The following is a 27517-nucleotide window of genomic DNA, read 5'->3' on the forward strand; positions in this document are numbered from 1 at the left end:
TATTTGTTCTTAATATATTATTTGGGCTTCCTTGACCTCTGGATGGCGACCTGCTTAGGTACTAGCTATGTGTTAGACAGCCCTCTGGCTGTTCATTTGCCACTGGCAGTCTTTTATTGAGAACCAGATAACAGTCCCGGTTCTCCCATGGTCCATCACAAAAAAGTTAAAAGTGTATTAAAATCTAGTGCCAAAGTGTAATATCTTGCATGGTACTTGCAACTATGGTTATGCACTAACACAATAGTTGAACATATAAGCATTAAAACTCTAGAAGAAGTGTAGTTTCTAAAATTTCTCCTATCTCACTTACAATCATTTTGAGCAACTAAAATTCTAATAGATTCTGAAAAGTGACTTATGGCGACTCTAGTGGCGGCAGTGGCGGGCACACTAGTGATGTAGTGGAGGTGACAATAATGAGGTTCGCTGTACCGTCCAGTATGGAGCATACAGTACCGTACCATATTGAAAGAAAACTGGTACGAAACATACATTTAAGTCGGTACAAGCCCCGTACGGCCGTACCGAGGCATACTAAGATGTGTACCGATTCATACCAAGATGAAAATTGAAAAAATGTGTAAGAGAGCTATTTCGGCATAGAGGTATATCATACCGTACTGAACCGATAATGTACCGATACGTTATCCGGTAACGAGATTGCAAGCCTTGATAATGACAGTGGTAGTGTGGTGGAAAGTCAGGTTCGCCATACCAATACGTACATCCATGTACCATGCGTTCCATACCATACTATCGAATCAAATCTCCATATAGGGGACATACTAAATCTTGGTATGCCGAACCGACCCTCGTATGGATATACAGACATTGTATCAATATGGTACCAATATAGATTCAGTACCGAGATCGCGAACCTTGGTTGAGATGGTACTGAGTAATAGTGGCAAAAGTGTTAGTTATTTAGTAGAGATGGCGATGATGGCAGCAGTGGTGTGGCAGTGGCACAGATAGTGGTAGTGTGGGTGTCGGCAATATGGCAAGGGTGGTGCCGTGAAGACGGTGGCGGCGACGGTAGTGGTAGTAGCCGCAAAGACGACCACAGTGGTGGTGTTGTTGGAGGCATCGTTGGTAGTGGTGATAAAAAACATGTTTCTTATTTTCAGAAATAATAAAAGTGATTTTTGAACAAGGTACGCCGTACCGGAACCGGTAGGCGTACCGGTCGTCTACCGAACTAGCCAAAAGAGAAGCACCACGGAAGGAAAAAAAAGAGTTCGCGGGCGCGCACCACAGAGTGGCTTAAATGCCACTTTGTGGCATTAAAGGCCCGGCGAAGGGACCCCGCACGGGCGCGGTTCCCGCCGCGCACCTCCGTGGGCACACTGCCCAGCGCGGGGAACTGCACGCGGGAACTCTGCCCAGCTCAGGGAACCACGAGCGAGCACGCTGCCCCATGCGCGAGGCAGCGTGCCCCGGTGCGAACCGGTCTAGTTTGCCCGATACCGGACTTGTACCAGTGCAAACCGGTCGGGTTCGCACCGGTACAGTGGATTTATCATTCGGTTTGCGGCCCTTTAGGGCCGGAACCGTTTTTCACAGCTAAACCGGATCAGTCCAGTATAGGCTGAACCGGCCGGTACAGGCCGATTCAGCATACCATGCTTTTGAGAAAATAGAAAATATAAAAAATAGCATCAAACATGTTTTGTCTTAGCTTTTGTGATTTTCTTTTTAAAAATATAAAACAAGAAATAAAAGCAATGCCAAATAGGCCCTCGATAAGGAATTCCATGTTTAAAATGAAAATGGACAAGCAGTCAACCCTCTGCTCATTTAGGCTTCAACTTACAAATGAACACAGGACAAGAGTAATTGAAATTAAGAAAAAAATTTATAGGTAGTAGTTCCCAAGCATTTGCATAATGTACAGGGAAGCAAGACATCATCAAAGGTAAACGAAGGTTTTGTCTCCGACAAAGTTGGAAGAGGAGCCGCAACACCAAAGGTTTATCCCTTGTGAAATGTTAAGTGAAATACATCACTGGAGATATAGGTTTCAGAAAAACAATACAACATGGACTTGCCAAATCAACAAAAATTTTGATCAATTGCCACTAAGGAAAATTGGGAAAGCACTTACCAAGGGCTTCAAGCACTTGAAAACCCTATACAATTCTATTGCAATCAATTTCTTTATGTAGTATATCTCCATCTATAATAAGCATGGTTGACTATACCACCCCGAACCGCCCGTTTCAGGGCAAACCGAGCTGAATCGTCAGGAAACCAAGATAATTCACCGAGCGATTTAAGTGGTACCAGGACAAACCTGGGGGTTTGGCTCAATTCGGTCTCAATCAACCTCTTCCCTCTTAAATAATTGAGGTGGGAGAGGCCTCCCACGCCTACTCAACCTCTCCCTCATTTTTTTTTTAATCGAAAAAATTGTTGGAAGGGTCGGATTTTTGCAGATCTAAGCTAGATTGAAGGTAGAAATGGGTAATTCCCCTCCCCTCTTCCTTCTTCCTCCTTTTCCATTTTGAAGCCAAAAATTGGCCAGCCTAGTATCAGATAGATGACTCCTCGTAGGGTACCCATCCAAGGTACATAGATTACTCCTTTAGAATAGCTATCTAACGGGCGCAGGTTATGGGAGGACATAGATGTAGGACTATTCTACAATACTCATGGAGTTTTGGTCTGTTGTGCTAGGCCCGAACTATAAACGCAATTCCAACATCTACGAAGCACATCGACATTCCACAAGATTTTAGATTGCAATACGTATTTTGTATTTTAAATACATTAAAGTACTTCATTTGTTGTACTGTATGTATATTTAATTATAAATACATAACTGTTTGACTTCAATTAAATTTCACGGTAAAAAATGACATAAAAATTACAAACTAGACAATAATAATTATCAAAATTATAAGTGAAAACAAAAAAAGAGAAAACAAGAAGAAAAAAAATGGTGTACCGATCAGCTGACCAGTATCCCAGATCGTACCCTGCATTCAAACGGATTGGTGGTCAACTAGTACAGGTCCAGTACTAGTTTAGTGAACATTGATCATAGGGTTTCTTATGTGAAATAAAAATTCAAATAGACAAATATAGCAAGTTGCTTCCTTTGTGCAAGACATATGATGGAAATTGAGTGGATACAAAGTTTTACAATAATAAGCAAGATAAGTTGTAATCATAACCCATGAAACTCAAAAATTTTTGCAACATGTTAGAGATTCAGTAGAAGGAAATTGTAGGAACGGTTTTAGATTTCAATCAAAAATTCAAAACTAAAACTAAGCTTTCTTTCGGACCGGCTCGAATCGGTATGCGCCGGTACGGGCCAGTACCGTTTTCCACCGCTGTACCGGACCGGTTCGGTGCGGGCCGATTCAGCATACCATGGTTTCAGCCAAAATTGATTATGAATGCGGATTGATTTCAAATTGTGGTTGAAAGCAAGGTTCGTCAAACCGGTACCGAGACTCGTATCGGTCGGCGACCGGTACGGTTCGGTACCGGTTCGAACCGAACGAAACAGGCCGACCGGTACAGTTCGGTATCGGTACGAACCGATGAAACCATCCGATTCCGGTCGGTTCCAGCCACATCCAATCAGGTTCCGAAACTATTTTTCATTAGAGAACCGACCCGGTCGGAGACCGGGTCGACTTGGTTCGGGCTCAACCGGCTGATACGGCTCGATTCAGCAATCCTTGGTTTAGAGTAACTTGTAGGGCCAAGTATATTGCTTATATCGACAAAATGTGCTAATTGTTAGTCATTTCTTCATTTCTTTGTACTCTAGAAAATATTTTTTCAAGCACTAACTTGGATTCATGAGCTGTTGAGGAGATTTGGAAGCAATTTCATGTTCAGTTTTGAAGAAATTTAAAGGAGAGAGAGATTTTCTGACATAGGTTTGGCTATCCTAAAGCCCAGATCTCATAAATCATCGAACTATGAAATTGATATATTACAATCTAAAATAGCACAACATATGATATTAATCTTTTAAAAGGCGTTGTTTCTGTTGATTCAGCATGAAACACCATACCAAAGTCCTAAAAGTTACATTATGCTCTGAACTTGCCGAATGTATTTTATCAACTTATTTTCTTTTTTCCTGGAATCTCAAATATTCTTGAATTTTTTTATATCATTCCTCGGTTAGAACTGGCAAAACTGGAATACATATTGTTGAGTTGTAACCCTAACCCAGGGGCCGCCGTATCGGTACCGGCCCCGGTACCGGTCGGCATACCGGTGGCGGCCCGGACCGGTACGAAACCGGTCCCATACCGGTCCGTACCGGTGGCATACCGGTGGCGTACCGATCCGAACCGGTCCCGTACCGGTCCGAACCGGTTCTGTACCGGTTCTGTACCGATTCTTCAATAATAAACTATCAGTACCTGATTCCACGCTGATCCAGTACCGGTCCCAGACCGGACCGGTACGTACTGACCGGTATGGCAGACCATGCCCTAACCTAAACTGAGATTTGAGACTTGGTTAGGGACGACAATGAAAGCTATATACAATACATTAGAATGGATGATTATTCATGTCCGCTATATTTGAGTATGAAACAATATACAAGTAATGAGTATCTAAACCAAACAAATACTCACAAATGTGCATGTGCACATGGAAGTATACAATATGCATCTATATTCTTACAGATATTATGGGGGGAAAAAAACAATGCCAGGGTTTCTAAATTAATGTTGATAGCAGTTCAGCTCTCCACTCAGCGTAAGATTGCTCCAAAACAAATTCTGAACTGTGCAATGAATTGTATGCAACACTCCAAAACAAATTCTGAACTGTGCAATGAATTGTATGCAGCACCAACTTACAAAAAAATAATAAAGTCCTACTTTTATAAACGGAAATTAAGTAACACAAATAATTTCCTATATACTTTCCATTTGGAATTTCAAGGAATATTCTCACCAGATCAGGTCTTGAATGAAAAAGGAACTCCAAAACTTTTGTTCCAATAGCCCCATTAGGAGGAAGCTCAAATGCAGTAAAAGCAAGTGTAGACAACACGACCTTCAAGGTATGGAAAAGGCAAAACACAATTCATAGTCATGTTTAAGAAACTAGCAAAAGCACACAAAGTAATCAGCAACCTAGACTAAAATTATGTATCTCCAAAGAATAATATAAAAATAATAGCACTAGCAGCATACTCTAACATGATATAGAATGAGTGAGCATATTCCAAATTCAAATGCAGAAAACTGGCAATTTAAATCTCATGAACAGGAGGAAAGAACCACAAGCTGTAACTTTCTAGTTGATTGCTTGCAAATGGCAAAGATTTCATCCTCCTCCATATGTAGAATTCTAATATTGTTCTCATTTTTTTTCTTGATCAGCTAGTAGTGGTTCAAAGTAAGGTTTTAAATATCAATACTAAACCCTATACTGGTTTTCCATCGGAATGGTATAGAATCGATGCAGTATCGGCATCGAAAATACATACCAAAACTAACATCTTTCAAAAAAAATGAAAAACCATTGGTTCTGACCAATATGGTCAATAAAGACCACTGGTACACACCGATACGGCTAATGCATATTGGTACAGCTATTCTGGCATCCCGGCACCCATATTGGTGTCGGTTTCAAGCCAAAAATGGTATTGTACCAGTCATACCGTCCCATTTCAGCAATTTTTGAAACCATGGTCTGACATCCAAACTATACTGATATTCAAGACACTGAAGTTTTAAAGATGATCAGCCGTATGCCACTGTTGAAAAATAATTTAGAAGAACTAGGAAGTCTTTCTGGAGGTGGACTTGATCCTGCAATGATCAGATGTATGCCACTGTTGAAAAATAAATTTAGAGGAACTAGGAAGTCTTCTGGAGGTGGACTTGATCCTGCAATAGATATCTATGTGAAATCAGACAACTCTGAAAATCAGGCTCAATAGAATAGGTTAAAGGTTTCTAGGAGTTCAAGATTAATATATTTAAATATAATAGCCACGACCAGTACAGGTCTTTCAACTACCAAGCACGACAAAAAAAAAGAATATTGGGTAAGTTAATGTTGGGCCTAGATTGTCATATGGAATTGAGAAAGCTTCTAAAGCTTGGGAGAAACCACTCTCCTTTGATCCAAATTGGGCTAAGCAACTGCTCCTAATACCCCAAAAAGTAGAAACAATATTAATATAATTTAAATAGGATTAAAAGTTACATCTTTGCTACATGAGAGGCTCCTCACGTTGTCAATCCATGCAAAAAGAGCAAACACATCACTTGATTGAATATGCAGAAGAAAAACTTTTGGATAACAAATCATCTTTGTGGCTGAGGTCTTGCTACTCAAGTTCTCATACAAAGTGAATACAGTCATACATTAGTGTAAATTTCACGAAAAATAGCTTACACCTCATTGTAGTGGTAAAATTGCAGGCCACATCATCAAGAAGCTCAATAGCTCACAGCTCAAAAGGGTGAGCAATTGATCCTCAATTGAAAACATACTGAGCACAAAAAGGTATTAGCCCTATACATTTAGTGTGGGGACCCATGCAGGCATCCATTGTGTCCCACATTGGTTATGTTGGGGAGCTCTTAGGCATGTAAGTAGGGACAAGGACCCCAACTTACAACTTCTAGCTAGCCTTTTTCAGTGAGGTTCTGGGTAGTTATAGATAGTGAGCTTGCATAGCATGCATATAGACTGCACACCTTTTTCTCCAGCCCACCATTATAATGTCTCGTACCACTTTCACCAAGGTTTAAGTCTATCTGGTGTTGTTTTAACAGAAAATTAGGACAACAACTAATCCTTATCTATCATTTTCAAGAATATGTGATTTTTGCATGCAATTTCCAAGAGATTATGAAAAAATGGGTGGAAAGGCCATTTCCGTGGCCTGCCAAGGGTGTGCCAGCATGTGCCTTGTGCCACTGCATGTGCCATGCCAGCCAGTGACTAAGACCCCCCAAATCTTTGTTATTGCCGATGCACCATCAAGGATTCAAATCTCAAGGAGCAGTGTTGCAACGATCGCCCACTGGTACAATAGATGGTGCCACATTACATCTTGATACGCCTTATTACAAATGAGCAGAAAATATAAAAAATGTGTATTTAGCAGTATGGCATTGGTACATGATCAATACACCTCAATATGGGAGCGGTATACCATGATATGGGTGCTATGGCACATTACACGCCCAATTGGACTAATACCAATGCATACCAGGACTCATAGATAAAAATATGATAATAGATAATGATAGCATAAACAAATTTTCACATGAGGACAGCAATCTACTTGCATCTTGACAATGAGTATATCCACCTTGTTCCAATTCTTACACAATAAAAAAAGTGCATTCTCATGTATGCATAAGCAGTTGCCCATACACAATAGCACTAAGAATATTAAAATAAGCTAAACTATGAATAGCATAATTAGAAACCCAATAATCACTAGTTGCAAAAAGAGAACAATGGTTGATATCAGACCTGGGTCAACCCCATGCCAAAGGCAAATTTTGCAAGAGCTCCTAGGCGTGCCAATGAGAGCTCCAATCCCATCTCAAACAACTGCAAAAAATCACAGAAGTTTGGTATAACTTGTGAGTTAAATACTACAAAGTAGAAATATTAAACAAAACAAAAAAATTGGATAATCGATAACAGTCGCATTGCAATGTGAAAGTAAAACTAAAGAAACTTGAAGAATGCCATTCAAATAAATGATTCATATATTTGACATCATTCAAATTGCTTGGCATATCTCATTGAGAGGACCCACTATAAGTCACTAAACTGTATCAAGAGTAATAACACATTTCAAATGTTGGTACTTCATTGTATATGGACAGTAATATAGTATAGTATATACACAAACCGTACGCCTATAACATTGATATTACAAAGGAGGATTTATAACCTAGTGTAATTCTATACATTTAAATAAGCCAACCAAAAGTCAAATTACCACATTATAAATTCGTTCCAACAAGTAGCCCTATAGTTTTTTGATATCTTTGCAAGATATAGCTTCTCCAGGCCTTCTTGATGTGGAAAAAGCACAAGATCGGAATATGTCGAGATGTTTTTGGTGGGTGATAGGAGCAGTACATTATACATATAAGAGTGATAAGAGCAAGCACAAGTGAACAATATGCTATTTATAAAAAGTGTTTCTGGTCGATGTTGTTGAGGTCATCTGTATATGTACTATTTATAGAATGTGCTTGGTAGTTGAGAGCTTGGTTTTAAGTACGGACTCATATGGTACTACTTATGCACAGGCTAGTATGAGGTCTATAATAATGACTTGGTATGGCGCTAATCTGGTACAGGGGCTTGGTACATCCCCTTATCAACACATGGAAAATTCATAAGAACATTCAATATTTGCTTAGTCTTCGCCTGTGAATTTGTTAGCTCGCTTAGCATGGTTTAGCTGGTCATAGTACTTGCTGGCTACACCCTGTGTTTCATCACTACCGACCCAATAAGCTATTGGTATGGGGTCTCGATACCAAACTCAAAACATTGGTTAAGACTATGGAAAAGGTGAAATTGAATTGAAAGGATTGTCAAAAATAAAATTTGAATTTTGAAGAATAAAACAATGAAATGTTACTAAGTATAAAGTTCAAAGTCAACATGCAAAAGAAACTAAATGAAATGATTGCTAAAAGTCTTAGGCCACTATAGTTCTCAGAAACAAAGGATGAACGGATAGAATATGGATCCATAGTTATATGTATCTCTAAAGCTATGTGACCATTAACTCAGGCTAAAACAATTTTTTTCTAAAAGAAATATAAGGTTAGTTATATTGCAAGGATCAGAATATCTCTTCATGAAGATGACATGAATTTAACACGAGAATGAAGGATTAATATTCTTAAGACAATATGTTGTAAAGTCGAAAAGGGTAAAGGTTATATCATATGATTGATATAGTAGCTTAAGATTAGCATAACTAAACAAAATTGAGAATAAGAAATAAGAATGATTAAAGTTAGTTTAACTATATGCAATGTAGGGTAGACAAAACCCAAGTGAAGTGAGGATGCAACATCAGATTGACTAGTCAAAAAAAATGAGAACAACAAATAAGAGTTGAAGTGGCAAATAAAAGGGAAATTTAAGACATGATTTCAGACATCTAAGTTTGGATAGATTACTTATAAAGTAGGCTCCATTGTGCCAAAAGTATAAGGGGTAATGCTTGTTTCCCATGCTTGTTTATTAAACCAAAGAGGTCATATAACAAACTTAAGACTTGGCAAGAAATTCTATATGTTCTACTGCAAGTCTGCAGTAGTGATCAAAGCCATGACATCCACCTCCCTGCACTCATGCTCTGTCATCGCTATTACGTGATTTTTGACCTCGATCTTTAATCCTGTTTTCTTCCAAATGATCAACGCTTGTGTTGTAATTTCAATCCAGATCCATCAAAAATCAGAATCAGATATAGATGAACATAGTAGATACGCCATTATTATCACAGGCATAGAATATAACTCGAAACAAAGGCATGTGTCATCGAGGTGTTGCATAATCAAGGTAATTGAAAGCTCTGACACCTCATGTTTGCCATATAAGAAAAATGAAAAATTTTGGAATATGATCTTAACATTTATTCTCTGCCCAGACCATATGTCAATCTCTGAATAGTTTACTGTAAAATGTTCCTGATGCTTAAAACAGCAAACCATGACCAAGAAGTCATAAGCAAGTTATAATTTAGGTTCCGCTATTTCTAGTATAGGATGAGAACCGTGACTGCCCCAGCCTCTAATTCCATAAACAGGATTTTAATAACTCTCCACTTCTCTTACTTTTATATGTTTTGGATACACAATTTATATAGGATTGACAGCATGTATACATTTGCTTAAAAGAAGAGATGTTACTCTATGAAGAGAACACTGATTAGATTGAAAGCTGTGTTCAACATTGTCATGGTTACTGTCATGTGATGCAAAGGTGACCATATCCATGACTTACTCATCTATTTTTGATCTGGAAAATAAAACAGATTTTTTAACAAAGTGCAAAGCCCTATAAAGGAATGAAGATAAAAGAAAGCATACCAGGAAAAGAATTCCCCATTCTGATAGAAGTTTAACATCTGTGAGATTCCTAATAAGGCCAAACTGGTTAAGTACAACCCCAGCACAGAAAAAACCAAGAATCTGCATGCAAACAAGCAAACACATTCATCCATGAAACGATACAAAACTAGGTCCAACATCCTACTCCAAAATAAAGTACATTTGACTTTTATAATATATGAATAAGAACTAAAGAGACTAAGTTTAATAAACTCAAATTCAATCATTCGCAAATGTTATTTTAGCTCACAAATTCCCAGATAGATAAGCAAAGGTTGCTAACTACAATCATATTTTAGAATGTCAGATGGATCACTAGGAGCCTACTTTAAAGAGATATATCTTAGCCTAGAGAGAGAGAGAGAGAGAGAGGAATAACTAGTTTGACTATCTCATATTAAAGAAAACTACCAAAAAAAACCAGAACAAATAAACCATAAACAGCTTCTGAAGGTTGGCTTTAGGAATCATTGTTCTCCATGTATTCTTAATGAGGGCTGCATCCTATATCAACACCACAAGTGACGACCCAACGTGTAAAAAAAATGAAGTTTACAGTTAGGTTGATTGCTCAGTAAAACCAACCAACGATAAGTATGTGTTTGTGCATGCATATGGGAGTGAAGGAATAACACTAAAAGCATCACGAATTCACGATCATATGCGAGTCAGTCTCAGTCAGTTTATGCAATGATTTTTTTACCATTTTATGAAGCCTTTTGTAAAGCAATGCATAGAGGAAATCAGAAAGTCAGGAAATCATAAAAATTAATAGGAGAATACATCATAGTGGTCACAAGATTCAATGAGGCGTTCATGTATTGTATAAGAACTATCTCATGTAATCCAAGAGGGTTACAGTATATATTTAATATGTTAGTTGAGTGCATATTTGTCAAGCAGCCTGATGATGATGAAGGGTGGTACAGTCATATAAATCAGATAACTACTAAGATTATAAACAGAACCCCAGATTATGATTAAAATAAGTCATACATTAAAAAAGAAAAATCTGATTTCTTTTGCTTATTTCTCATTTCATATCAGGTTCTGGGAAGGGGTTTTGGACGAATGGCTTCAATCCTACAGCCTTTAAAGCAACGTCTAAAGACTTGGTCTGGGTGCTGGTATTAGTTGAGGACCAGGCTGGTATTGTCTAGCATTTTTTTTCCCTCTTTTATGGTTCTTTAGGCTAGTTAAGGCTTGTTTTGGCTTTGTTTAGATCTAGGTTGGCAATCTCGATATCAGGTACCATACTAGTACCTTACCAGTTCGATATGGTACAGTCGGTACGGTATGGTTGGTATGGTACGATACATATCCGAAGCAAAACAGCTCTCTAACATTTTTCTCATTTTTTTATCTTAGTACAAGTCGGCATGCCTCGGTATGGGTCAGTACATGCCTTGCTACGCTTTGATATGGGATAGTACAAGGCCTATACTAACCCAAACTTGAGTTTCGTACCAATTTCCACCCAGTATAGTATGTATGTCCCATACCGAACAATATGGGGTGGCATGACAAACCATGGTTTAGATCATTACTAGGGTTAAATGAGTTTTTAGGGTCCATGACTAGGTTTGCAGTGCTAGTAATGGAACTAGCACCAATTTTAACATTTTTTTAGAAATGTTTTTTTAATGGTTCTTAAATTTTAACTAAGCCACTCCATGAAATCATATTCATAAGTTTAGCATAATGCTCATTCCTCTTTCCTCCTCTCCCTTTCCGCTTTCCTGTTCTCCCGTTCAAACACAAACATCAAAAACAAAAAAGAATAAAAAAAGAATAAAGAAGAAAGAATAGTTATTGCTAGTTATGTCCTTTTTAGTACCAATTGATACCAACCAAGTTGACCCCCTTCTAAAAGGATTGGGATCCGTGTGCCCAAGGACCCGATCAGTCATCAGTTTGATTGTGATGGCATCCATGCTTTAAAGTTCCAAATGTTGTCAAGTGCCACCCAAGGAGTTGTGAGATTAAACAATAAAATCTTTGAATCTTATCAATGTAAGAGTATCTAAAAGGAAGTGCTTTTATAACTTTAAATTAGCAAACTTAGTCTCCATGTTCCCAAAAATCTCTTAAGCTCGTCCAACCTCATACAAAATGGTACTTCCAACTAGTATATTTCTACCTCTTAAACCAATGCGAAGCTCTTCAAACAAAAGACACTTGACAATTTTGATTTTTTTGCATTCAAGCAACTATGCTGGAATTTTATTCACATCTAGCTCTTTGAGAGTGGCTGTTTTCTACGGTTTCTACAATTTTTGTCTTTTTGGTTTTCATTTTATCCTTTTCTATCCATATCAGCCTTTCCTTTTTAAATTAGGGGAGTATGTCATGGCTGTCTTTTGTGTTTGTCCCGAACTACGCCTGTGAGGACATAAACGAGTCAAGAACAACTCAAGATAACAACTAGGAACAAGTCAAAGAGAAGAAATGACTCAAGATAATGAATGGGTGATATTAAAAACAAATGGTCTAAATGATATTTGAACCATGATGTGCAGCTCTAATACCATGATATTACCACAACTTAAGCTATCAAGGAAGCGCAGGTCAACAATGCATATCAAACCTTAATAGTGCCAATAACTAATAATTAGAAAATGCAAATATAACATCAGTTGGAGCCTAAACGGGAAATGATAAATGATAAAGCCAACTAAAAATAGTCGCAACAAGGTTTGATGCTTATTGTCATGGTTTAACTGGGAGTTACACTCATCTATATATGAGGATCGATTTATTAAAGTACATCTACATACAGCATTGCATTTGCAGAATTTATGAACAAAAATCAAACTTAATTCAATGTAAAACCCTGTCGGGATCATTTTACGTTTATGAATAATCTTCAGAATAAACAATATTATGAAGATACAAAAATTTTCTAAATATAATAAAAGTACACAGTATTTTAATGTGCCATCAAACAAACAGTACTGATTCATTAAATAACTTAAAATCGGTCCAATTTGGCCATAATTAGAGAAAATAATTCTTAACTGATAGACAAGTGTTCAAGATAAAACAAAGATAAAATTAAAAATAATGTATGATAAAAAAGTAGCATCAAAGACTCACAGGGCTGGCTTTAATGATCTTGAATGCAGGTACAACCAGAACAGTCACAACCAAGAATGTAAGAGTATCAAATCCTAAATCATTTATTACTTCAATAGCGCTGGCAACATCAAGCTCAGCGTGTGCCTGAAATCTTTGCCAGCAAGCTTTTCTGCGGCTGTGAAAGTAAGAACCACTCCAACCAAAACTTGTGTGACCAGACTGCATGTAGTGCCCCTCTGAAATTCTTCTTGGTACAAATACCATACGGCAGTATCTATGTGATACAGCAGATGGAATAGCAACATGCTGTTTACGGTAAGAAAATATGTCACAGAAATGCCTAGTATTACTTGCTAATGCATGATGACAAGCCTTTTTAAGATTTCTGGGATATCTAAGCACACCTCCCTGCAAATAACCAAATGCAGTAGATAAGTAATATTGAAACATAGGTATCATCCCAACTGTGAATGGTGGCTTACTTTTGTTACTAAAATAAGCATAAAATGAGCATCAAAAACAGATTCATTGCAAAAGGATGCATATATAATATTGCAAAACAATATTACCAATAGTAAACTACTAGTAAGCCTTTGACATGATTGAAACGGGGGAAAAATAACAAGCAGCACGGCAAAGACATGAAGCAAATGCCAATGACAAGATTCATGGTGAATTGGATGGAACCAATAATCAAGATCCATAGTAAATAAAGCTACAACCCCTGTTTATCTAGTCTCCATCATTGCCCAGGAGTGAAACCAACTGCCAGAAAATTTTTTTCCGAGGCCAGATAGTTATACTATTCACCAATAACTGAATGTGGCTCCACTAGTCCAGGCATTCAAAATAATGTATTAAGCCCAAGGTGTGCCGAACCGCCTGGTTCACCCCGTATCGAACCGAACTAAAGGAGAACCAGGTCGGTTTAGCCCTAAATTTTGAAATCCGCCCAAACCACCCTGAACTGGATGGATCGGAGCAGAACCGGTGCAAACCACTCGGTTCACACCGGTTTGAACCAGTCCCCCCCCCACTCCCACCCCACCTCTTTAAAAGAATTGAATCATGCTCTATTGAACCGGGGCGAATAACCCGGCTCACCCTGTACCAAACCGATACCATACCAAACCGATAGCCGACCAGCATGGGTCCTGGTACCAGTTCGGCTAACCTTGATTTCAGGCCTATTTCTAAAAATAATATTAAAGTTTTAGAATTTAAGAATAAAATTATGGTACACTAAATATATTGAAACGAACATCTGCTGTAGAGAAAATCTTATGCAATAAACAATAGAGGATGCCTATATGCTCTAAAATAGTTTCCTTTGAACTGCAATTTTTCTCCTTAGTCACATAAAAAAGAGTTGAAAATAGATTTTGCTAACAAAGGTTCTCTCTTCAAATCAAATTCCTGCCTTTTCTTTCTTGATAAACTCAACTTTTTTGACAAGTTGAATGATTTTTAAATAAAATTTGTATAAATATTGGTATTATCACTCATCTTAGTAGCAATATTACTAAATCTGGCACATCAATTATGTTGTTAGGTAGGCCACTTCATCTATTTTACATTACAAAGTCATTATTGACTGCATTATTGCATGTTGCTGTAATTTCGAAGAAACAGTTCCAACAATGCAACACAAGCAGGTGTGCTCTAATTTTGATCAAAATATGAAAAATTCCAGCAAGATTCGTCGAACCGGTACCACAAATCGTACCGGTTGGTAATCGGTTTGGTATGGTACAGATACATACCTTACCAAACCAAGGCGTACCTGAACTAGGGGAGAGAGGGACAAAAGAGAAAGGGAGAAGAAGGAGAAAGGAGAAGGAGAGGCCGAAGCCTCCAGATCCGATGGTGGCGACCGAGAGAGAGGACTCAACTGGCTAGGACGTCATCATCATCATCAGACATCGACGGGACACTATTGACCTGCATCATTGGAGGACAAAGGCCAAAGGAGGAGGCGAGAGAGGGAGAGGGGAGGCAAAAGCTTCGCTAGGGCTCTGAGTCGTCTGACGCAACCAGATCCGACAATAAGGACCAAAAGAAAAAGAGGATTCGCCTAGCCAGGACGTCGCCATTGTCGAACAGGATGCTGTCGGATGGCATCATTGAAGGACAAAGGCCAAGGGAGGAGGTGGTAAAGGGAGAAAGGGGAGGCAAGGGTGTCGAGCAAGTTGGGAGAGTCAAAGAGGTCTTTAAGCGAGGAGTTTATAGCGTCTCAATTTGACCAACTGAATAATGCTGATAACCGACCAGTCCGATTTTGAACACTTTAACCTAACTGATTTAGCATGGTTCGATGAACCTTAGTTCCATAATGCAATGCAAGCACTTAAACAGAATTTGCAAACTCTGCTTCATCAACTTACTAGGTAGAGGGACTTAAATGAGACCAGATTAGATAAAGAGGAGGGATAGGGACTACGGCGAGGTTTAGATAGGAGGAGGAGATGTTGGAAGAGAAGAAAGTGGTGGGATTAAGGAAGGATGAGAAGAGAATAGAGGACAATTTTTGATAAATAAATCATTCAGATGAGGACAAATTATCCTTTATGATGGTGGACACGTTTGGTTCGTGAGAAAAGGAGGGAGATAGCGGGTCAGCAAGAAAATGGAGAGATACCTCATGTTTGGTTGGAATTTTCAAAAAAGAGATAGAAAATTAATTTTTTTATGGGAATAAGATTTTTCACATTTCATAGGAAAGAAAAACCCATGTAGGGCATGAAAAGTCCAATTCCCACTAGTTGAAAATTGAAAAAATATTTTTTCAAAAATAACCTTACGCTTTTAGATAAAATGGATAAGATTTTTTCTTTTATTAAGAGCATAACAAATATTTTATACAACTTTTTTAGAAAACTAGATGCTCAACCAAACATGCAAACACTACTTTTCGAGGAATCATATACTTATACATTAACTTCTCAGAAAAAACATTCCAGTGAGAAAAAATTCTTTCTACGAACCAAACGAATCAGACATGTTAGCTGCATTAGACGATGGATAGGGCTCGTGACCACATTGAACCACTTAACTAACTTCAAAGACCATTTTGAATTTTTTAAACTCAAGGATAGTAAGTTAAATTGGCCCTAAGTTGAGGGGGTATGTAGGTAATTTTTCCTTAGAAAAAGATGCTATAATATTAAGGGGCCACTTTGTGTTAAGGCCACAAATAAACTTGTAACATATTTGGAGAAAAAGATTAGATCTAGGATGATCGTGGAGTTCTATTTATTAGCAGCAAAAACAAAGGCAATTAGAGAGCTAATAGAGAAGTTCAGAGAATCAGGTACTGAAGGAAGAGAAACTGAGAGAAAAGAGAGTAAGACTTGAAGAAAAATATCCATCAAAGAGCTAATTCACAATACACACACATGTACGTATTTATACATGTTTATTATATAGATCATATACAATTCATCACTGTTTTATGGTTTCATGTTATACAAATAAACAATACTAGAACAATATTTCATGATCATAAAAGGAGACCCAACTTACCTATAATGACCCCACGACTCTTACATAATTTGACTCAAAATAGGATTCCAGTCAACCTACCTAAGTATCTATAATCGATAGTCATACATCGTCTCGATATCGGGCTCCGTATCAGTGCTACCCTGTTACTATGTCGGTACACCCAGTACGGAAGCAATTCGGCATACTGAATGTCGGTACGCCCCTCCTACCGTGTACCGATACTAAATCATTATGGTATTGTATGCCCTGTACCACCCGGTCGGTACAGTATGGCATATCTTGCTTAAAATAATCTACTTTGCAAGCAAAAAATAACCAAAGCTTTCAAAGATAGAAAATTTTTATTTCAAAGATAAAAAAACTTTATATTTCCAAGGAACCCTACTAGGAAGGTACCAAAATCACCTAAAGCACAATTACAGTCATTAAAACTTTCTTAATCCAACTTAGACCAAAGGAAGACTCGTAGACACTCATCTTTTTAAAATTAAGACTCAAAAACTCACTAAAAATAGCATGAATATTGAGCATAGAAATTGCAAGAAAATATAAAGCACCAAAACAACTTCTCCTAATAATAGAGTAATAGAAAGGATAGTAGAAAATTAATAAGTTAACTAAACCTAAAACTAATATAAATGTAAATTACTCATATGGAGGGATGTATCTCACAACATTCTGGTTTTTGGGAGCTTGTTGTAACGTCATTTTCTTAGATGCAAGGACCACAAGAGATGTAACAAGACTATCTAATTAGCCATTAATTAAATCATGCATCTTGTAGCCCCTGAATTAGAGTTCAACTTCAGCCTATTACCCTGATCCTATAAGCTTATGGAACAAAGTAGCTTGTTCAACCACCTTGAAGCCACCTAGCCAAGATACTAGTGGAGTATAGTGCTCTGGACATTACATTAACCCCCTGGAGAACTTTGCAGTAGTAGCACAAATTTAAACATGCCAAAAGCCTAATTAAGTGGGTCTAACCTTACCTCTGAAACCCCACCTCGCTCCCCTCGAGAACCTATACGACTTTGGTGCATAAACAAAGTAGTGTTCAAGCAAGGATCCAGAGTGGGTCAAAAAAAGTTGGAGGTCATATGTTGTTCTATTGGCATGCAGCTACAATATCCCCCTTCTCATGTAAGCCGATTAGCAAAGTGAAGGTGGAAATGAATGAAAAGTGAGATGAACGTTATTTTCAAATCGATAGATGGCCTGATCTGTTCTACTAGATCGAATGAGTGCGAATGGATAGAGAAGAGGGAATCTTTCAAAAATAAGGGAAATCCCCTATTTCTATCTATTGATCAGACTGCAGCTACAAGATCCCCCGTCTCATGTAATCTGATTGGCAAGGTGAAATTATAGTTTCTATGCTTGTCATCATTTTAGGATAAGTTTTGTCATGCAACCATTATCTTGTACCCATAATCTTTTGCAGTTATTTTACCTACTCCTACAATGCTTTTACAGAGTTAAACAATCTTTTCAATTTCCAAAGCAAAGAAATTGCAGCTTCATTCTGTAGTTTCTTGGAATATTAACAGCTAAGCTCCATGACTTTTATCCACTAGAAGTTGTTATCACTACAAAATTATTTACTCCAATAGTGCTGACAATTGAAAGTTGCTACTTCACGGAACTTCAAGAATAACTCCTTCGTCAGCCCATTGACCATAACAAAGAATTAGAAAGCCCAAACAAACAGCATGTACTGAACAAGAGCAATGCTACTAAATATAGGTGGAGAGTTTTCCCGGTATACAACTCATATGACTACCAAAAGTGGGCATGCACTAGTTGTAAGCTACAAGCAGAAACCAATATAGCATCAAAGTTCACAACAACAGATGAATCAGTGATGGGCTAGAAATGCCTAAGCACGAAACCCTTCAGGCATTAGAAAGCACAGGTAGCATTATGATGAGGTACTCGTTTGAACATATCCCTGAATCTTGGTTGTGAATAATAAAAAGAACAAAAATTTAGAACAAAGTAGGCGAACATAATTTAATACTCACCTTGAAGCATTGGCACTCAGCCATGGCTTCCAATAGCTCGACAATTTTTGGACGGACGAGGAAAAAGCGCAAAATCAGCGGTACCCAACCTCAATCTCTCACAAGAAACACCAAGAGTAACAATAACGACTTGTTCTGAAGCTAAAAGTAGATTTGAATATTATTCCAAGATTTCATGTTTGAGATTAGACAGAGAGGATGGCATCAGGTCGACCTCTATAGATTTAGTTAACATCTTTGGAACGGAGGAGATAATAGAAGAGAGAATAGAACGAAGGGCACGAGGGAACTTTTAGATATGGATTTCGAATCGTCTTCCGTTCTATCGCTATTTTTCCATAATCAGAGGGGGAATGGATAAGGACAAAAGTGGAGGGAGAGGTAAGGAGAGGGCCGCGCGGATGTGCAAACGCCGAGAGTGAATGCCGTGGTGGAGAGTTTCGGGATGGCGGAGATTTTTTTATTTCTCTCTATTCACTCCAAGAAAAAAGGAAAGATTTTTTTGGCTCCAAACTACAACAGCGGAGTATCCAACACACTAAAAAAATAAAAAAGAAAAGAAAAAGAAAAAACCTACAACAACGGAGTAAAAGAATATTTTGATAAAAAAATACGGATATCTAACAAATGCTACATATTTGTGAATCTTACGCAGAAGATCTACAAGTACGCAGGTAGAAAGGAAGTTTAATTTGAAAGTTAAATATAATTAATTATAAAATTTATTAGATTTGCAGTTTGATGGAAGTGGCGCAGTAACCACCTTTTTCTTTGGGAAACTATGAAACATTATTAAATTCCGTTCCAAGAGGATCGGACAAGTTAAGTAGAGGGAAAAAAAAAAAAAAAAAGAAGAGAACAAAAAAAAATAGAAATTTAAAAAAAAAATTCTATTTTAACATCCACGGTAAGCGAAAATCGCAAGAATCTTATCGACCCCAAGAAAAAGAAAAATAAAAAAATCCCAAGAAAAAGAAATAAAAGAACCTTAAATCCCAAGAAGCGAAAGAAAAAACCCTCCTATAATTCTATGTTTTCATCCTATCGACAAACTTTAGTCAAGTATTTTAAAATTCGGACCATTCATTGAACTATAATAGGACTAGGTCACGAGTCTTGGATTCAATCGTTGGTTTAACCGAAATTGAATCATGATTTGAATCATGATCTCATAATAGCATAATAAATATATTAATTATTCATTATTTATGTAGAATGATTAGATTAAAAATATAAATATACCAAAAAATAATAAAAAATCAGAAATTTTGAAGCATTTTTTGAAATTCTAACAATTTTGCTTCTCTCTATGCTCTCTAATGGAATTACAAATAATGCATGACATCATTCTTCAAGACCAAGTAAAATATGAAAAATAGAAAAAAAAATAAAAAAATCAACTCACTATTGAGAGCTGATGTCATGTGATAATTGGCTCATATTAGGCCCATATTGGACTGACTCAGCTAGCCTAATCGACTTCAGCCTAACAATACAAAAAAAGTGGAACGGAGGGGATCGATCGAAATAAGGGATTGCCATCCTCTGTCCAACCTTCTGCTGTTGGGGGCTAAGGATGCCACTGCAAGCTTCTCAGGGCTCGTATGAACGACCAACGACCATTGGGGGTCGATGCAACTGGTGAATGACTGGCCTCATTAGCCATTAAGCCATGCTCATCCGGAAGCTTTTAAATCCCTTTATCCCTTGTGACAGATTACCACTGAGACCCTCCCCACTTCCTCCCTTCTTCTTCCTCATCTCCACTGGCCGGCGTGCCACTTTGCGAAGCATCGCCGCCTGAATTTCCCTCCTCCTCTCTCTATTTTTCTCCATTGCTTTGTTTCTCTATTTTGAGACTTATCTCGATAGGATTTGTTGGAATCCACCACCATAGTTGGTAGAGATCCGCCATTGCCATTGTCGGTGAGCTCCCTATCTCCTTTCCTCTTCCTCCTTCATGTCGAGCCCTACTTTTTTTGTTTTAAATCCATCAGTGGGCCTTGATTCGATCTGTTCACAGATTGCCACCATCTCCGACCGTAGCTATGGTCCTTGATCGTCGCCACCATTGCCAAGGTCGTCGCTGCCGCCAGCTCTATCATGCTTGGCCATCGGATCTCCGGCACCCACCCTTGATCTCCTCTCTCTCCTCTTGCCTCTCTTCTCATTTTCTTCTTATTTCTTTTCTTCCCATTTTGTTCTTATTTATTTATTAATTTCAAAAAGAAAATCTGATTTCTCTTTGGCCTTATATGCAGGGATGACCCATTCCATTACAACAAAGACTAGATTTCTGATTAAACCTAGACTAAGATTCTCTCTCTTCTCCCTCTTTCTCTCTCTAGACACGCTTAGGGATCATGGTTTAAGATTCTATCTTTTTTGCTCGGATCCAAGTTGACCCTAGGGTGGAGGCCCTGACTGCCCCGGTACCAGGTAGTAGGCTGGTGTATTACCTTGGCCCTTTCTGGTTTTCTTTGGAATTCGATCATCGTTGATCTTCATTGAGTTACCTAAATCACATCTGATTTTGACCGGTTGAATTCATATTGTTCGGACCCACTCGAGTAATTGGGCACTATCACCTGGCCGACCTTATTTTTCTTTCATCCGAATTTGGGTATCAGGCCGTATCCCCAATAGTATTTTAATTTTCAACTTTACTTGGCTTTTAAGATAATGATAAAAATTAATTATATTTTAATAATATTAAAGCAGGCGAATCTGACCTGTCTAACTGAAGTGGAATTTTGAAATGGTAAGAGGTAAGTAATCTAATGCTTCAAAGTGTGTTTTTTAAAATTTTGATAAAATAATAATTAGTTTATTAAAATTAATTATGATATCTATTTTATATTTAAATAAACGGGTCAGGCATATTATTATTATGATAGTAATTATTTTAAAATATATTATGTACTATATTATAAAATTTAGAAATATGACTAGGCAAATTATGAAAAAAATTGTTCTATGTGTATGTATTCTCAACACAGCTATGATCTGGCCCACCAATGGAGATTATTTATTAGCCCTGTCGACTTATAATCTGAAAAACTGATTTCGATACCAAACCACCAGTGATTAGAATAGTGGTATATGAACATCAAACAACCGGTGGTTAAGAATAGTGGTATTTGGCACTTTGTGCATTCTAACCCATGCCACTAGATTACGTGGCCATAATTTAATGTTGGATTTCTAGTATTAGTTCTGAAAATAATAATAAACTTCAAAAGAGATATATATATATTATTCAAAAATTAATTTATTTTCAATCAATATCTTGCCCTTTAATTAATTATTTATTTGGCATGCTTAGACTCCACTTTGGGATATTATGTTGCTTACTCGGCTAGTATAGCTTATTATCCTTTTTTTTTCTATTTTTCAGATTCTCAAAACTTGGGAGAGTGTGCTAGATCTTCTGAAGATATTTTCAGTATTTTTTATGGATTCTAGTTAGACTATTTAGACTAGTTAGAATATTTTATTTGATTTAAATAAATAATTAAGCATATGCAGACTTATATCACTTTGGAACAATTGATTGTAAGAATTATTTGTATAAAATCTTGATTAAATTAATTTTCAAAAATTATTTCTTTGATATGATTTGTAGTCTTGTATGATTGTATGGTCCGCCATGCAAATATGCGGTATCTTTTACGCTCTAGATTCGGAGCGTGACATATCACGATTACCAACTTACCATATATCATTGACTGTGCTTGTAAACTAGATTAATAAAAATTAATATAATTCTAAAACCAAGAGAATGATTGACTCGCTACTGAGAGAGGGAAAGGAAGATCATGTCCAACAAGCCAAGTACTTGAAGAGCAGAGGGGCAGAATCAAAAAATTGAGAGATGGAGAGATAGGAAGCCAAAGGAGCCTGTGACTTTAGTATTACCAGATGAGTGAGAAAGAGAGAGAATGGATGAAAATGGGAGGGAGAGATAGGACGATTAGGAGAGAGAGAGCAATAGGGAACACTATTGCTACTTATTAGTATCTTAGGTAGAGAGACAAATGTACCTCAGTCATCCATTGCTCACAAGTCATCCACCACTTTGTGTCCACCAACCATGCATTACCCACCATCTATTGTCCATGTAAAAGAAGAGATAGAAGAGAAAAACATTATGGAGAGGAGGCAAAATCTTTTTAATTCAATCATCCACTTGCCCTAATTTCCACCTGAATTTAACATGCTACTTTGAAAATCAAAAGATCCTTATAAAACCATTTGGGTTTGAATAATAGCCAGCTAAATTGGCACTCCATGCATTTATTAGAAATTAAAGAAATTTTTTAAGGATAGACCAAGTTTATGATCCTACCTAGAGTATAGATCTAACCAACCAACGGTTCAACTAGTTTAATCGACCAATCTGATCTATGTTTTGCAATGCAAATGAGTCGACTAGCTTCTTCATGTTTAAATAATCTAGCCCTGTTAGTTTTTACCAAGACTCTCTTCAGTTCATAACAAGATCTCAATGTAGGATCAAGCCTTCAAATAGCTATAGCTAACATGTACCTAAAAACAAAATACCTCTAGCTAACAAGATGCCAAGTCCGATCACTTAGCTAGCTTGAGCTTTATGCTTTTAAGCTTATGCATAAAAAATAGAAGAGAAAAAATGCATAAGATAAATCTTCGCTATCTCCATCACTTGAGACATGGAGAGGGAGTTCAAAAATAAAACATCCTATGAGGGGGATAAGTTCCTAACTTATTGCACACTTCCACAATTCCCACCTAAGCAATTTTCTTAAAGGAGCCAACTAATTTCACCATTAGCTATTCACTCCTCCAATGATAGTCGATGGTTGCTTCATGACCATCTCCATGAAAAAAGAGGCACATGTCTGTTGAAATCAATTACAAAAAGCATTTACAACATAGGGGAAGATGGTAGGCGGCAACCACATGTAGTTGGTTGCTTCATTTCACCTAAAGTATCTGAAGAGGATAGTGCTACAAGAAAAGGAGAATGTGCTCTCGTTTCTATACTAGCCTCTCTACAAAGATAAATCAAAGAGTGCTCCAAAAATAGGTCAAGTCCACCAAGCTCCTACAAGCCCACTAACCACTTTGGGCTCTAGTCTTATGCCTCCTAAAGAGTAATGAAAGTGTGCGTAGGCAGGCTCAAGCATTGATTCTGCTCATGAGCAAATATGGATCAGATACTAGTTATCCATATCTATATTTGTTTTGTTTGATGAATACAAATATGGATATGGATATTAGTTGAATGAAATAATTTATATTTATATTTATTTTAAACGGATATGGACATGTTAGATAATTAAACTTTATGATCATAAAATCAAAGTTATAAATAAATAGATGATAAATCAAGTTAATAGCATGTTAATGTAACCAATTATTTTTCTTAAAAGTTTATGAGTACTATATTAAATTAAATAAGGTCACAAATAAAATTGGATATTTGAATATAGATCGGATTGTGGTGTATGCATATCCATATCATTTTTTTTTTGACAGATATAGATATGGATATAGATATGAGTTAGATGCTCAAATTGCTAACTATATCGAGATAGATTCAGATAAAAAAATAGATCTGAACAGATATTAACCAATCTACTTTCACCCCCATTAATAGGAATTTTCACTTTGGCACACTTCGCTTAAGCCTGAACAAAACCTAGCAAGGCCTTTCATGCAATTGAACTTGCCTTTTTCCTTTCTAAATATTTTCTCATGTGACAACCCGTGAAATAACGAAGAAAAAAGAAAGATAGGAGGGATGGATTTCTAGAGGCTAAAGGCAAAATAGGGTGCACCAACAACCCCTATAAGAAGGATAGATCTTCTGCTTACCTTCTACCCCAAACTAACAAAGTCATTTTCTAATAGCTTATAAAGACATGCCTTGATATAAGAAACCCTAATTCACCCTAGCATATGGAGCTAAATGAGTTGAGTGGGTTTGCTCAACTGCATGTAGATTGGTGGTTAGTTCTCCTCAATGCATACTGCTTTGCCTATGGCTACACCAACTGCTTTCCAATATCAAAATAGGTTGCTCTTACCTTGGGACCCTCTCACCTTCATATGCTCCTTGCCTAGTGTTGCCCAAGGTGACAACCCAAGAAAGGGAGTGAATTGGGTTTTCTAAATTTTAAGGCCTCAAATTAATTTTTAAGTGAATGTGGTTTGGCCTATGTGATAATATAGGTGCAGTGGAAGCAATAGTAGTAAAGCTTTAAACAATTGCGGTTAAATCACTTTTAGAATTTAAGCTAGAGCAATTGCTTAAATAAAGAAAATAAACCAAAAAGCACACAATGCAAACACAATCAAGTATAGTGGTTCGGTGCACCCCAAAGCACCTATGTCCACTCCCCAAGCATTTCCGTGGAAAGTTACTATAATTCCTCGGATTACAGTTGGATTATTTTCCGGGCTCACAATCCAAAAACCTTTACAATTGAGTTTACGGGATCACCAACAAATCTACACCGTTGGTTTTACGGGCTCACCAACAAATCTACACCGTTGGTTTTACGGGCTCACCAACAAACTATACAGTTGGTTTTACGGGCTCACCAACAAAGCTTACAACAAGAATAAGTGAATCAAAGTATAAAGCTCCTTAATGAGCAAATAAAATAAATATGCACTAAGGAGAAGAAAAGAAAAATGTTATCTCTTTGAAGGCACTTTTCTTTTCTTCGTTGAGATTGCTTCACTCTTCAATGGATTGGTTGAGCTCTTGAAGGCACTTAAATTCTGCTCAACACACTTCTTTTGGGTTTGAACTTGAAACAATAAATTGAACTTTCTTGGATTTTTCTTTTCTCTTGAATACACACTTAGATCCTCACCAAGATGCTTTCCTTTAATGAATAGTGGCTCTTAAATACTTCTCCAACCTCCAAAGATGACTTCCTAACCGTTGGAATGGAGAAACTAGTCATTTATAGTCGTTGGAGACTTGAAAAACAATTCTGCAGAACTAGCCGTTAGGCTGTCACCCGTGCCGGGGTCGACCCAAGCTTTTCTGGGGTTGGCTCAAGTCACTGTTCATTAATCCGGGGTTGGCTCAAGCTTTTCTGGGGTTGGCCCCTGCTACAATGCGGTCAACCCTCTCAGAAAATTCAGAAGCTTATTTTTCTGACTTTTCAAACTAGGGTCGACTCATGCTTTCTTGGGGTCGACCTATGCTACAGTGGGGTCGACCCAAGCCACAGTGGGGTTGGCCCTCTCAGGGATTTCAGAGACATATTTTTTGAGTTCTCAACCTAGGGTCGGCTCCACCAGGGTCGGCTCCACCTGGGGTTGTCTCATGAAATCTTGGGGTCGACCCTCTCAATAAATTCTAGAAAGCTGTATTTTCATATGGCTGAAGTTGGGGTCGGCCCGAGCTTTTCTAGGGTCGACCCAAGTGTGGTCGGCTCCAAGTTTCTTGGGGTCGGCCCGAGTACTGTGCCTATTTTTCTGAGGTCGACCCAAGCCCTGTGCCAAGCATGCCAAAGTGTGCCAAATGTATCAAATTATGCCAGGGTCGACTCCAATTCTTCTCGAGTCGACTCTAACTCTGATTTTCTATATCTTAAGGTTAGTTTAGCACAGGAGACCAATAAAAATATTACAATTGATTTTGAATGCTTGGCACATAAAAAATTTCATCTCTTTGACTAGTGAAAAGACAGAATTGCCTCTTAACAATGAAACTTCACTCTTAACTTTGTCAAATTAAGATTTAGGTTTTTCCTCAAGTTCTTCTAATAAATTTGTCCTTAGATGAATTCTTGAGAGTTGTTTTAAATGCACAAGAAGAGTGTATCAAATATGTATTGAGTATGTATCGCTTCTTTCTTCCTTGAGTATTTATATAGTTGATTAATTTAGTTAATGGTATTAGCACTTCCATATAGCCTCAATGGCTTTGTAAGTATCAAAATAACACTAGAATCCTCAATCTCCCCCTTTTTGATGATTATAAAACATTGAGTATAAGCAAATTGATATTCATGTAAGAAGTAAGGTTTAATGTATAGAAAATGCTTTTGGTGCAAAAGTTTCAAAATAGTCCAATTTAGAGAATATATTAATGAACCAAAAGCTCCCCCTATCTTATCCAAATAGAATGCCAAATGAATTTTAGCTTTGCTCCCCCTTACTCTTGTATTTCATTAAAACAAAATTCTCAAAAGTTTGTGTCAAAGCAAGAGTTTCAAGTCATGTATTGAGGCAAGAATTTAGATTTTTTTTTTTTTGGTCCCATATCTCCCCTTTAAGTATATAATACATGTCTCCCCGTTAAGTATGCAATATATATCTTTTATATTTTCTCCTCTATACAGTTTTTCTTATAGAATTTGCTTCTAGTTTCTTCCTTATATTTTCTCCCACTTTTTGTTATTATCAAAAAGAATGAATAACAATGAAATGGATAGCATTGTAATGACAATCACAAAGATCATAACTCAAGAGAAAATATTGTATTTCATCCAAACCAAAAGTAAAATATTTTAGAGAAGAAATACAAACAATAACAGAGAGTAAATACTAGTCAAAATAAATGCAGAATCTAGGAGACACTTTAAGAACATACTTCATGATAATACTTTAAAGGTAATCAGCTTTAACATAATCAACATATTTCAATCTAAGCTGATTTAAAGGATTATGAGTATATACTCAGATATTTCTCTTCCTTTTTGACAACATCAAAAAGGTAGCAAAATAATGAAACATTAAGCACAAGATATATTGCATGTCAAATTATTGCAAGAATATAAATTACATAACTCAAGGCAATAA

At 37.2% G+C, this 27517-nt stretch overlaps 1 protein-coding gene across 1 annotated transcript in view; it reads right to left on the bottom strand.

Moving 5' to 3' along the window:
* Positions 1-19219, bottom strand: part of LOC103698442 (K(+) efflux antiporter 3, chloroplastic) — a 57232-nt gene extending 38013 nt beyond the window's left edge. Inside the window, exons 1-5 of the mRNA XM_039131984.1 lie at positions 18710-19219; positions 13200-13589; positions 10083-10184; positions 7486-7566; positions 4939-5040 (exon numbers count right to left, since the gene is read on the bottom strand). Coding sequence (XP_038987912.1) covers positions 4939-5040; positions 7486-7566; positions 10083-10184; positions 13200-13589; positions 18710-18733 — 699 coding nt within the window. The 5' untranslated portion in view covers positions 18734-19219. The remainder of the gene's footprint in view (positions 1-4938; positions 5041-7485; positions 7567-10082; positions 10185-13199; positions 13590-18709) is intronic.
* Between the last annotated feature and the right edge of the window lie 8298 nt (positions 19220-27517).

Source organism: Phoenix dactylifera, chromosome 11 (genome assembly GCF_009389715.1).
Source record: "Phoenix dactylifera cultivar Barhee BC4 chromosome 11, palm_55x_up_171113_PBpolish2nd_filt_p, whole genome shotgun sequence".
NCBI classification, from domain to species: Eukaryota; Viridiplantae; Streptophyta; class Magnoliopsida; order Arecales; family Arecaceae; genus Phoenix; species Phoenix dactylifera.